Source organism: Homalodisca vitripennis, chromosome 3 (assembly GCF_021130785.1).
Source record: "Homalodisca vitripennis isolate AUS2020 chromosome 3, UT_GWSS_2.1, whole genome shotgun sequence".
Taxonomy (NCBI): domain Eukaryota; kingdom Metazoa; phylum Arthropoda; class Insecta; order Hemiptera; family Cicadellidae; genus Homalodisca; species Homalodisca vitripennis.
The window spans coordinates 83882727-83896790 of record NC_060209.1 but is presented as its reverse complement, the minus strand read 5'-3'; the positions used below and the strand labels follow the sequence as shown (position 1 = coordinate 83896790).

At 32.9% G+C, this 14064-nt stretch overlaps 1 protein-coding gene across 1 annotated transcript in view; it reads left to right on the top strand.

The window, feature by feature from the left end:
- Positions 1-14064, top strand: part of LOC124358261 (sulfotransferase 1A2-like) — a 47108-nt gene that overhangs the window by 19624 nt on the left and 13420 nt on the right. Inside the window, exons 2-3 of the mRNA XM_046810555.1 lie at positions 7851-7958; positions 11967-12066. Of these exons, the coding sequence (XP_046666511.1) occupies positions 7851-7958; positions 11967-12066 (208 nt within the window). The remainder of the gene's footprint in view (positions 1-7850; positions 7959-11966; positions 12067-14064) is intronic.

The following is a 14064-nucleotide window of genomic DNA, read 5'->3' as shown; positions in this document are numbered from 1 at the left end:
ATTTGCTGTAATATAACAATGATTCACGTGTTCTAATTATTAAGTAATTCTGATAGTGTATAAGTAAGTATGTTCGAAAGATGCCAACATCTGTTTTATAAAAATGAAAGAAAAGAAATATCAAATTCCATCGAAATTATATCCTAGCTGTAAATTTAATTACTTTATGATGAATAATTTAATTTTTGCATCCAACATAATCTATAACGACGGAAAGGGGACAAAATGGGAAAGATGTGGATGAAATGGTGTTGCTATTCTTTATCTAGACCTTTTCAATTTAGCATATACCTACATGAATTATAGATGCGTCGATTACTAATCCCACATACACCTTGCAGCTATTGTCTTATTTCATAAACTAAAGTTCACGTTGTTCAATAAATATAGATTGACTTGACACGCTGGACACTAGGAGTCCTTGTACCATCTTTTCAATCTAAAGTTCATGAAGATGCTACAGGGAAAGAGGACAAGATGTAGGCCTAAGATCAATACTGACTAAGAAGTTCACAAGTTTAGATTACCGTACTACAATCGCGCAGTAAATTGTCTTGGGCAACGAGAAGACGGTGTTACTAACCTCAAACGTTTCGTTTAGGAAGTCTGATATTTGGCTATTTGCCCAGGAATAAATTATTTAACACGGGCTGTGCAACCCACTTCCTGAGTATCAATAAAGTTGAAACAAAACAAAATATTGGGATGACGTATCAGTTGTTGTTGATTGCAGGCGATTTGGTGTCAATAATATTTGTTTCTCCAATTGAAGAATAAAAGTGCAAGATGGCGATTCGTTAAGATGCACATAAGTGAGTATTTACACATGATCCTTTTTGCTTTTATGCTCGTAAATACATGTAAAACTATTGTAATGCCAAACACATAAAAATATTTGGTATACCAAGAGGTTTCACTGATTTTGAGCGCAAACTATTTGATCTTTCTATGTTAAATTTTCACTAAGATGTATTTTCAGAAAGCTTACATTTTCCTTTTTCAATTTTTTCTCAGGAATATTAATTATAAACCGCAACAACTGTAGTAATGCCAGATGAGAACCATTTACACGGTCAAAAGTACACTGAATATGGCCTTTGTGTACTTATTGTCTTTGGGTCACTGATTGTAAATTTTATCTTTCAGAAATAGTTGGACACATAAATGAATAACAGTTTCAATTTTTAAGCACCAAATTTGACATTGATAACATAATTAAGAACAACATTGGAGCAAGTATGAATCTCTGAGGACTCCATCACAGATTTTCAATTTTTTGCATCTTGCATGTTTAGCAACTAGCTAACACTGCAAGTGTGTTGTTGGTAGAATTTTTCCGCACTAGCTAATTATTTAGTAAAATTAAGAAAGTATTTGGTAATGATATCGATTTTTATATTTGTCAAAAATGTTTTTACTACGTATTCATAACATTGAAAATTGATTTTAACAACAGTAAAATTTAATAGGTCTTACCGAAAATGTCCACTTTGTAAAATATTTTAGATGGCTTACTCAAAGACAAATTTAATGTTTCATTAAAATTTTCAGAATATGTTCATTTGAATTACGCACAGAGGAGAGGAATGTTCCAAATTTAGCAACTACAAGAGGATTTCTTCATAGTTTCAAGGTTTGTGATATAAAACTACCTATCGCATATAAAAAATAAAATTTTAAAATTTCTCTTGGGCAAAAGAAGAAATTAAAAATTCCTTAAAAAATTTTAAAACTGAATTTTAAACCAGAAACAGACCTTAGCATGAGCTATAAGAGTGTGTGGTGAACGCACGCGCGATTGCGGTATTCGCGTTAGGCCACCGTTGGCGTTTTCGGTGGCCTCTGCACGATCAAGTTGATTTTGGAGATCCTAAATTTTGTCAACTAGTCAATTACTTGTACCGGAAGGCCAGCCACTACAGTTGGAGGAATTTAGCTGTGCTCGTAGGGCCCAGATACTACCCTCTCAACAAATAAACGCTATCTGTGTGGTGGGTTTGCGTTTACGTGCTAGCCGCTGAGATGAAGGCGCAACAATCTCTTTAACGACTTTAAACTCAAGAGTTTGATTAGCAGATAAAATTTACAAATACGTTATTTTCAAAAACACGTTAAACAACACTATAACAACTGAAAAACAAGGATAAGTCCTATTATTCCTATTATTTGGTTTTCTCTTACTATTTAATTCCACCACAATCAGCACTTTTACAAAAGAGACTGATTTTAGCGAGTGTGATGAGTTATTTGGGCCAATACGATTCCTGAAAGGAGGGTTTTACCCTTGAGTCACAGGAAATGTTTTCGGGACGCAGCGCATAATGCTACCCCGCCACCCCTCCCGCATATCACCACACACTCAAGGTCACGCGCACAGCTAAAGTCCTCGAACTGCACTACATAATAGCGCCAAGGACACCTTTTGTCTTTTAAGTTCAAATCATCAGTTGAATTTCCTGATTCCTCATGGTAACCCTCAAACATTCAGATCAGATAAGAGGGAGATCAGTGGCTAAGGGATTTTGGAATCCAATGTGGTGTTCTGAGAGACTTGCCATTAAATTAAAACTAATAACTTTACATTGAAAACGTGCTTATTCTTATGGAAACTTATTCTTCATAAATTTAAAATTAGACGATAAAAAACTTTTAAATTTTAGAGAGTCCTTATGTTTTCAAGAATAACATCGTTCCATAAAATGCAAACCCAAGTAAACTAAAATTAATGTTTGTTTGGACAGTTTATGTTGTTAGTCTGACAATGTTTTTCTTAGAAATAAAAGGCCTTACTATGTGTAAAAAATAGATTGTTTGGCTGTAAATACATGAAACAGTAATTCTTTTTATAGCTATGTTTGAATTTTATTCTTTGGTTTAGCACTTTTCATTATTATACTGAACTTATTATACTTAAGGTGAATATGGCAGTAGCTTACTTGGTATAGGGAATCAACCAGTAGCGAATCTGAAGATTAGGCTTTAAAGTAAGTTATCAAGGAATCTCTTTTTTAGTTAATTATTCAAAACAAAGTTTTTTGTAAAGTCATGTATGGATTTTCCCTAAACCTGGAATACCGTATCACATTTTAATTTTTAAACTTTTTATATAATGATGATTATGCACTAATATTAAAAAAAACCGAGATTCAATAGTAATAAGAGGAAATGAAAAGAATGGGGGAGGGGGAGAAAGTAGAAGGGGGTGGTAGGGTGGGTTAAATATGCTAATTAGTTCTGGTTAGATTATCGCTTCATGTAGATAAAGGGAATCTCGTTAATCCGTTCTAGCGCGTTACTAATTAGATGAGGAAAACCTAATGAGAAGCATTCTTATGTTCTGTTGTTGGAAACATTGCTAGTTTCTCAGAAATTCCAGGTGATCTCTGATCGTGACTCAAATTGCACTATCCAAATGAAGCAACTTCTCTTATATAAAAACGTTCACTTCAGTATATGGCACAAGTGGATCACATATATTTCCACATATTACATTTATACATACAAATATCAAGAAGTGGAATGAGCATTTAAACAGACTGATGTGAAAGTTTGTATAAAATAATAATAGTGGCTTACGTTTTAAAACTGTATAATATATAAAAGTCTTCAAACGTGAGTAGGAATATATGAGGTAGATGTTATTTCCAATAAGTGTTCATGGGAAGGAGTATTAAAGATTAACCTGACTCTTAAATCACGTTTTGCACGTGCAGGAGTATTTCTAGTTAACATTATTTACATTTCATAGTTGAGTCAACTTAATTATCACGATTAAGAAAATACAAAGGCCTCGGAAACCTACTTAGTCAAAAAAGTTTACTTCAAGCCCTTGTAATATTCTTCCGATCTAAGATATTTCCAGTATCATAGTAGAGCTTGCCTTGTTGTCCCGTTGAAGAAAAAATATATACATACGTAGAACTGAGAAGCCTACTTTGGTTAAAAGATGCCTACTTCCGGTCGTTTAAATTCACTTACGGTACCACAGTTCAGTTAGACTTATTGCCTCGTAAATAAACCTCACCTCGTTAATAAATTATATATATATATATATATATATATATATATATATATATATATATATATATATATATATACATATATATATATATATATATATATATAATTTATTTTAACGAGACAATATATATATGTGTGTATGTTACTCAACTTATCAACTTCGGTTAAAAAGCGTCTACTTCCGGCTCTTGTATTCTAGCTTTGGTCTACAATATTTCCAGTCCTATATAGTTGAGTTTGCCTTTTTGATGAAGAAAATATACATAGGCCTACATACGTAGGACCAAGAAGCATATTACGGCCTAGTGGGAAATCCTACTTACTTCCTATCTACTTCCGGTATAAGGGGAAAATCCTTACTAAGTTAACAAAAGATTCTTAACAAATCGATCGGTATGAGCTATGAAATTGTTTATTTCTATGTTTTTCCATAAGCAACTGTTACAATGTTAGTTAGACCACAATGTCAAAGAAGCCCAACAGTTTGGAGTACCTTATGGGAAAATATTAACAACTTTTTCCATTAAGGTTTGGTTTTATAACAGCGTTAAAATAATATTTACATATGTATTTATGTATTCACTGGCGCATTCTGGAGTACAATTTTGAAATTAACTTTTTATTTGCGACCTGTATTACACTACTGATCAAGCACTGTGTACTTAATATTTTGTAAAATTTAAATGTAACCGATGTGTTAGTCAATTTTTTGAACTTTAGCTGAAAGTGTCAAAAGCTGATTAGTGTCAGTTAAGTTTGGGTTATGAAACATAAATTAATTCTACCATATTTTCAGAATTCCAAGTACGAGAATTTAGGTGACTACCAATCTTTCTCTTCATATAAAACTTCCTCAGATTTTAATGAATTGTTTACAAAAATAATCAGCCAAGTAGTCCTGCAGTTCTCAAGATTAGCTCTTAGCAAGACATTCAGCGATTATTTTTAATTATAAGAAGATAAATATAATTAAAAAACATTAAAACATGAACAAAAACAACTTTATATCTTAACGTAGCAGAAATTAGATCAGAACCGCTCTGCTGTCTTCCACCATTGTTATTGCTCTTTTTATCCTTTTCCATGTCAACATAACCTCCAGACCCAATTACAAAACAAATTTTGTCCTATTTTGCTATGGAGCCTAATCATTGGTTGAAGTAGAATTTTAGTTTGCCCTGTGGAACATTTTGCATGAAGTGCGCATGTGAGTGTAAATGAGTTAGCATAAATAATATACCACAAATTTTATGTTGTCGAGTTTGCCTAAGTTCAACATTTTAAAGCCTGATTATTTTTAATACTTTATTTTAATGATCAACAGTATCTATAGGCTACTGTAATTAGGACGTAGCATTAAATAACGAATTCATAAATTAGAAAATGGAGTTGTGCTTCAAGTCCAATGTTACTGGTTCAGTTAAAAATGAAATGCACGAAAACGTAATATCTATTTGGTACGTGTAAGTAGGATCAATACCGTCCACCCGACACTGATTTTACTGTCTCGTGGAAATAAAATTCCATTCCACCGTAAGCATTAATTCCAGTGAGTAGACAGATTTAATAGAGAATTATTCGATTCAAGAGTGAAATAAATCCGATTTTACCTCTGATGTATAATATAGTTCGATTAACTTAATCCTAGTTTAAAACTGAATATTCTGTCTCAGAATTTAGTTAGCATATTGCTCTTAACTTCATACCTAATTATTGAAATATGTTTTAGAATTTAAAAACTACTGAAAGTAAAGGAGATAATCATATTATAATACAGCTGCTATAAATAACAATTTTGTTATTTATTAGATATATTCAAGTGTTGTGTTGAATGTTAAGCGTATGAAATCTGACGCTGTCATAGACTTGACTCCTACACTCTCTGGAGTCTGTTTGAAGAGAACGAATAGTCGGCGATGAAGAAGCTCTAAACAAACTCATTTCAACATAAAAGACACATAGACTATAAAAAAATATAAAGAAATCGATCACGATCCCTACTAGTTGTACTGTGAGTTGAAATGGAAGATTACCCGAAAAGCTTAAAGATATGAAACGATAATGTATCCCAGATTGTGTTATTTTAGTTTTGAACACTTAAAGTCAACCGCCAGACCCGAAATAGGAGCTCTGTTACCTCCAACAAACGAGATAAACAAACTGAAATGGTGTAAATTATGATACTATACCTTGTATTTTAGTTAGTACTTTTAGTATAAGAAGGAAAAGACCTTATATTTAAATAAGAAAACTTACATAATCATGACACCTAAAACATGTTCCTAAAAAATAGGACGGCCAATAATGGAAGCCTGAACAAGAGGCGATGTGAGATGGCAACAATTTACCAGTTTATTTTTAAACTAAAATTAAATTGAAAGAACTAAAAGTACAATGATTATTAGTCGAAATGATGAATATTCGAATACCAAACAATCAACCGCTTCTAGGTTATCTATAGCATGAGTAGATGGGTTGAAACCACAAAAGAATCCGTATAGGGTATACAAGAGCGCTTCAGTGACAAATTCAGGGGAGGGGGCATGGGCGCTTTGGCTCCCTCCGAGAATTAAAAAAGATGTTTTTATGAAAAAATTATTATAATCTTATTGCAACCATAAGACTATTAACTAACTTTAACTTTGAATATGAGTAAATATCTTTCTCAACGTTTCATGTCTTTGTTGTACTGGAATGTAAATTTTTCTGTTGCATAACGATAGTGGTGAACTAAAATTAAAATGGCTCCTTCCGAAAATCAGTCCTAGACCTGCCAATAAATCTATTCTTTTAAGTTCATTTCTTACAGCATCAAGATCAAGTTTTGATTTAAATATTTTGTTATTTGCCACAAAGCCAATGAGGAAAACATAGATAAACATATTGCAGCTGCAAAACTTAGGATGTTACTGCAAAAGGTGGAGGATGTTACAAGTTTGCCACATACTGAGTACAGCCCTATCCCTTGACATACTGTACATCCATTTAGATACACCATCTTAACTATGGGTACTCTCATTCGTGTGACTCACATAGGTCTACTGCCAAGTAAAGAGTTAAACACTAATTTTACACTCCTTCTTAATTACTTTTTAATAAGGGATAGAAACCCAGGATATGTTGTTTTACAATCCTATTTTCTCTCTATATAAACGCAATATGAATAGATAAATGGCTATACCATTCTCATAGAGTCTAATTTTTTGTATTGTGACACCTATACTTCAATATGTGGTTTTCTCCCTATAACGGCAGGATTAATTTCAACAGATGTAATTCTGATCTAGACCTTATTTTGTAGACCTTAAGTAAATAAACTAAATTTTAGAGTTGAGGTTACTAGAGGAGCCTGCACGAAAATAGTTCAATGATTACTGATGTGTGTAAGAATTGCCCTCCTTTACACCGGATTCCAACACTGTTGCCAGTTTTACGGCAAATTACTGATCCGACTGTTGCAACATTAGTTGGAAAATCTGTTACAATAAACAATTACCATTAGCTTACCGTAAAAAATTACATGTAAATAATTTTATTCATCAGCTTTGCAGAGAGTATGTGATTATGTCGTAGCGGGAAAGGTTGGTCAGCCGATATGGCAACACTGCCTTATTTGTCATCGGAGTATTTTCGTGCAGCAGTGTTATTACATATTATCACAATATCGTTATATTTATTAGTCTCTGAAAATTAATTTATTTCTGTACAATATTTAATTGAGTTGTGTTTCTAGTTATGGAGTTGAGCTACAGTCCTCTGACAGATGACGTGTCTCGGCGGGTTCAGAATGCTTGTGTGGAAGCGATGCCGGCGGGAGAGGTGGTAGTCAGCCCCCCCAGGAGTGGTTCTTATCAAGAACTTCAGGAACTATGCACAACGTATACTGGATCTGGAAGTTCGGGAAGATGACATTTGGGTGATCTCATTTCCAAAGTGCGGTAAGTGTAACCAACTACCTAATAGGCTGAGCGTTAGCGAAGCCTATCACTTGAGCGATTGGAAATATTCATACCTGTCTGTCTATCAGCATGTCTGTCCGAACGATATCTCGAAAAATCAACTGGTCCATCGACTTAATTTTTTATGAAGCTCTATTTTTATATAGGCCACATCATGATTTTGATAATGCTGCGTGTCAAGGGAATTGGCTGAGCGTTAGCGAATATTTTTACTTAGGATACAGAGAACCATGATAGCAACGTGAAAACAGCGAAAATTTGAAAATCAAAACTGAGTATCCGATCTATTGTTACAGTGACAACGTTATCGCTTTGCCATGACTATTTCCTTTTTGCAGTCATTATAATAACACACCTAACCTAAACTGTTCGGTTGGTAACTGCAACCATGATGGTTTGTAAATTCTTTCATTCTCGGTTTATTCCATCTTAATATTTACAAAAAAAAAAAAAAAAAAAAAAAAAACTGTGATAGTTATTTTAACTTTTCTAAATAACTGTATTAACATAACAGATATTATTTTAATTTTCTAATCATTCCCAAACTCACGAGACCTTGAGATATTGACGATTTTAATCGAGTTTCAATCCTTAGACAAGCAAAAGGGTTGGTTCAAGACGAATGTCGTAGTACCGCGCCCTAAAAGTAAATAATTTTAAATTATGCCATATGTTTATTCATCGCTCTCATTACATTAACAAAAAACGTTAAAAAATCACTAAAAATGAAAAAATATACTCGTTGCTAGCAACCTTAGTCCTTGCGCATCCGGTGTCATGACTTAGGGTTTCCTAAAAATTTCCAACAAGATTAAAATCTTTATATACGAGTATGTTAGCCCCGTTGTGGAAAACTATCTTCAGAAATCCAGAAATAGCTTCAGTGAATTTGTTACATGAGAAAATCATGGGTACCTATTTCCGACGACATTTTCAGATGATGCTTTTATGAGCACTGATCTATACCGATAGACCGTGTTTAATGGTGGGCTGAGGAGGATGAACGCGAAGATACTAGCATCAGTGTAAACATAATGATCAACAAAGTTAACTAAAAATATTAAATGAGTTCCTGTATGGTGATTGGATGGGCAGCCGTGCTCAGAAAAAGTTGTAAAAATGTAATTGAAACCAGTTAGTGTATGATGTTTGTTTTGAAATATACTATTGTTTTAAAATAAAATGAATAGTTCTTTATCTGTACGATTGTCGATCATTCTGTAGATTTCTGTATAATAGTCAGATTTAAAAGATTATTTAACAAACAAATTTAAACGATTTTGAATAAATTGAATAATACAGTACATATTTAAAGTACATACATCAATCTCCAAAGAAAACAGGGCATTTAAATAGTGCATATAAAAGAATGTACACGGAAGTAGGATCAGTAGCGGAATAGTAATAATTTTCCTATCTAGAATTACGATTCAGCAATGTGTACTATGCACTAATTACTTTCCAATAAACACAATTTGCAATCATTAATTACTTTTGTATACAAATGGTTACTATCCTATTTAGTTCCTACTAATATTGTTGTTAAACTTCCATTTTACAGCACTTACTCTATAAAGTGCAGTGATGCTTCGAAAAGAGTTAAAACGCCGGAAGAATATTAAATACGCAACTATCTAGAATATTTCACATTAAATAGCTCAGGAATGTTAATTGTAGTAATCATCCTATTCTAAAATAAAAATTAAACCGTAGATATTAATTAATTAATTATTTGATTAAATTATATGATTTAATACGTATTTATTTATTCATATTGTTTAATTATATTACTGATTAACACACTCTATCAACCAGCTTATTAAAATAAAATTAAGTGTTGCATGATTGGCTCTCAGGTCGGTTTTAGACGCGTGTTTTTTCCAGAGTTTTACAATTCAGATGTCATTGGTAACTAATTGGGAGTAATAATACAAAATTGAAAAAAAATGTTTTACTCATAAGGTATGGATGTAATTTGTTCGACTCCCGGCGGAGCAAGTACTTTTTGTGATTCAATGTTTATTGAAATTAAATAAGGCTATTGCCATTTATACAGTTTAATGTAAATAAAAGTCGTTTGACAGGTATTTGGTCTTCCGATCATATGTTAGTTTGCTTATTTAAAGACATATGTGACAGATACGGCCAAATACAAAATAATTGAATCGGAAAAAGTAAGCGCTCTGTGGTGTAATGGTAGCACATTCACCCGGCAAGTGAGAGATCCGGGTTCGACTCCCGGCGGAGCAAGTACTTTTTGTGATTCAATGTTTATTGAAATTAAATAAGGCTATTGCCATTTATACAATTTAACGTAGTATATATATATATATATGTATATAATCTTCTTATATTATATATATATATATATATATATATATATATATATACACTTCTGTTGAATATAATATAGAAATATAACACAAAAACTATAAGTATTTACTTTTTATAAGTTCAACATACACCTTGTTCTGTTTAATGAAATCACAATACGATTTAATAATATTAAAATAACTTTTTAACAGTAAAGGTTTTTATCATATAGGGATATTAGTAAAGTTTCGTCTTGGATCTGTAACAGTTTCAGATCTATTAGTTTTTCAATTCGAATTCACACTACAGCAGTTAAACGAAACGAAATCTTAAAAACTGTGTAGGAATTATTTGTTGATACATGTGTACGAACCAAAGATAACATTTATAAAACCTTTTTACGCAGTTTTCTTCAGTGAGACTATCACCTGCTTCTATATAAAACAATACACAACCGAGAATAGATAATTCTTATTTCAAACAAACCGAGTGTAAATATAAATCTTACTTTATTGTGTTATTTTCACGTCATAGAGAGTATTCAAATACTTAGATGTTCGGAAATTATCAGGTCACATACTTCAAAATAAGGACACACACACACGGGTGTCCATAAAATAGGCGCATCTATAAGGCTTACCGTATATTTTTTGGTGACACATCATGACCATGTAAACCTATCAAATTGTCTTGAATAAGGAAACTAACGCAGAGGTTCGCAGAAATATGCTGCTAATGCGCATGCGTGGCCGAGACAATGGCGTCACTCTGCTCTAACCTGGTGTTTGTACATGTTTGATAGTCCATACTGTTTTAGACGCTGTAAATATTTTCTTGTCACGTTTTGACCTTTAGTACAGAGTTTACAGACAACAATATAAGAATTGTCACGTTGATAAACTAACTAATTGGCTGAGCGTTAGCGACGTCTATCACTCGAGGGGCTGGCAAAATTCATTTACGTCTGTCCGCTCGATATCTTTTTCATCAAGGCTCATTTCTATATAGACAACACCCAGTCAGATAATAATGCATGTTACTTTAATGTGGTTTGGTTGTGCGTTAGCAAACATTTGTACATTGGTCGTATAGGTAATCTTGAAAATAGCAGAATAAATAAATTTGTGAACAAATTGAATATATGCATATGATATAATATGAGTTTTTGGTGAATTGGTGTGGAATTGAGTAAAAAGAATAGTATCTAGTCTTTCATTACTGAACACAACTACGGAACTTAACTTAATGAGCAAACATGCGAATATATGATGTAGCACGATATCTCGAGAAAGATTTCATCTGTAGACGTTAAATGTTGGATAATATTTCATTTCATTTTTGTCTGTAGAACATCTCGTGAGTGAAATGAGCTATAGACTTGAAATTTTGCATCCAGCTTCAGCGGAGCCTGTTACGCTATTCGTGGCTTGGCTTACTCATACCTTGTCCTAAAAATGTCTACTGAAAGGAACGTTATTAAAATTTTGAAGGGTGACATGTGAAGTGATGTTTCTGAACTTGATGTCACGAAAGAGCTAATGACTCTGTTAGCATTACGAGGCGGTAATCCTATAAACTCTCCCCTCACGACGTGATTTTTGGTTTCTTTATTCAGCTTTCGGCCTGTACGCACCTTATAATCGCAATATGCCTTATACGTTTGATGTGTTACAGGAAGTACATGGACTCAAGAAATGGTTTGGCTATTGAAGAATGACATAGATTTTGAAAAAGCCAAGTCGAAGTACTTGTACACGAGGTTCCCGTTTTTAGAGTAAGTAAATATCTCATTTAAAAATTAAAATAAAAAATTGTCTATTTGTGTAATTTATTGTGTTAAGTTCACTTATGATTTACATGCTAAGTTATTCAAAATGATAGGGTCTCGTAATAAATTGACTATATAGTAGTCGTAACAACTAAACTTAACTGGTGAAAGTTAGAATATATGTATATAATTCAAACTATACTCCGAATTATGGGTAAAGTAAATAAATGTCCTATTAATGTCTAATGCTGTAATACAGATAAAAAGATACAAAAATAGTTAATTTAAACAAAACTTGTATAGTATACAATGTAAACATGCAGGTTTAACACCTGGCGTTTTATGAACAGTGTTATTTTGCATTTGTAAGCAATTTATTTCTGCAACCATTAAGGTACAATCAAATGTGTATCATCCTATTAAAAACTTACATAACTATTTTAAAATGTGTATAATATAGACCTGTGTATCTGTTAATAAATATTAAGAACAACTCTTTTACAGTAATCGTATGTAGACAATACGGCGTTTCATAGAATAATATATTCTGCAGTCAGAGTATTCTTAAATAAGGTGTTTCATAGTTGATTATACTCTGCATTCAAAGCACTCTCGATCGTAAATACAATACGTTTGCTAATGACATTAAATATTTGTGATCAGCAGCACATCGGAACAATAACAAAAGTAATCCAAGAACTTCAAGCTGCTTGTTCCAAGAAATGTTGACACTTCGCATAGTTGATTAGGATAGATGACACAGTTCCATTAATTTGGGTTTTATAAGACAAACATGTGCAAGTTTTTCACACTATTCAAAAAGACGTTTATAAAGTGGCTATTTGCCCCAACAGAAAACATCTTTGAGAATATATGTAATTAAGTACAAAAATGTATAAAATATTGAATAGAAAACAGTCTTGCTTAAACCAGCAGAAACATAAACAGTTGTTCGACACAGTATGGTTTAATGGATGAGGAATAGATATGATAAATGAAGTAGTAATTAATTTGTCCATCCCTGCTACCATATCAATAAAAAATATAATAACAAAAGTTTCTACAAAACTTCAAACCACACACACACACACACACACACACACACACACACACACACACACACACACACACACACACACACACACACACACACACACACACACACACACACACACAACACACACACACACACACACACACACACACACACACACACACACACACACACACACACACACACACACACACACACACACACACACACACACACACACACACACACACACACACACACACACACACACACACACACACACACACACACACACACACACACACACACACACACACACACACACACACACACACACACACACACACACACACACACACACACACACACACACACACACACACACACACACACACACACACACACACACACACACACACACACACACACACACAATTTAATTTCAATAAACAATGAATCACAAAAAAACTTGCTCCGCCGGGACTCGAACCCGGATCTCTCATTTGCCGGGTGAATGTGCATCCTTTACACCACAGAGCCCTCACTTTTTACTTCAATTATTTTTTATTTGAACGTATCTGTCACATATGCGTTATAAGTTTTGAATAATTATCTCAGACTTAGTTCTCATTTGGCTTGGATTACACATCGAATAAGTAATAAATAAGTGTTCTTGAAAAAATTCACAATATCTACTGACCTGTACAGTGTCAAAGTTTTGGAACATGTATATGAAAATATAAAGTAAAAGTAATTTAGTAAATTCGATTTTAGATTGGAAGAGTATACTGTGTAATAAATATTCCTTTCAAACCCTAAAATGCCTACAAAATGCTTATAAGGCAACATTGGAAGTTGTAACATAAGTGGTTTTGATGGTCAAAATAGTACTTAATTCTAGATATTTTATTTTAAATCGAGTTAGTATAATAGTATATAAATAGTAACAATACATTGTCTAAAATTAAAAA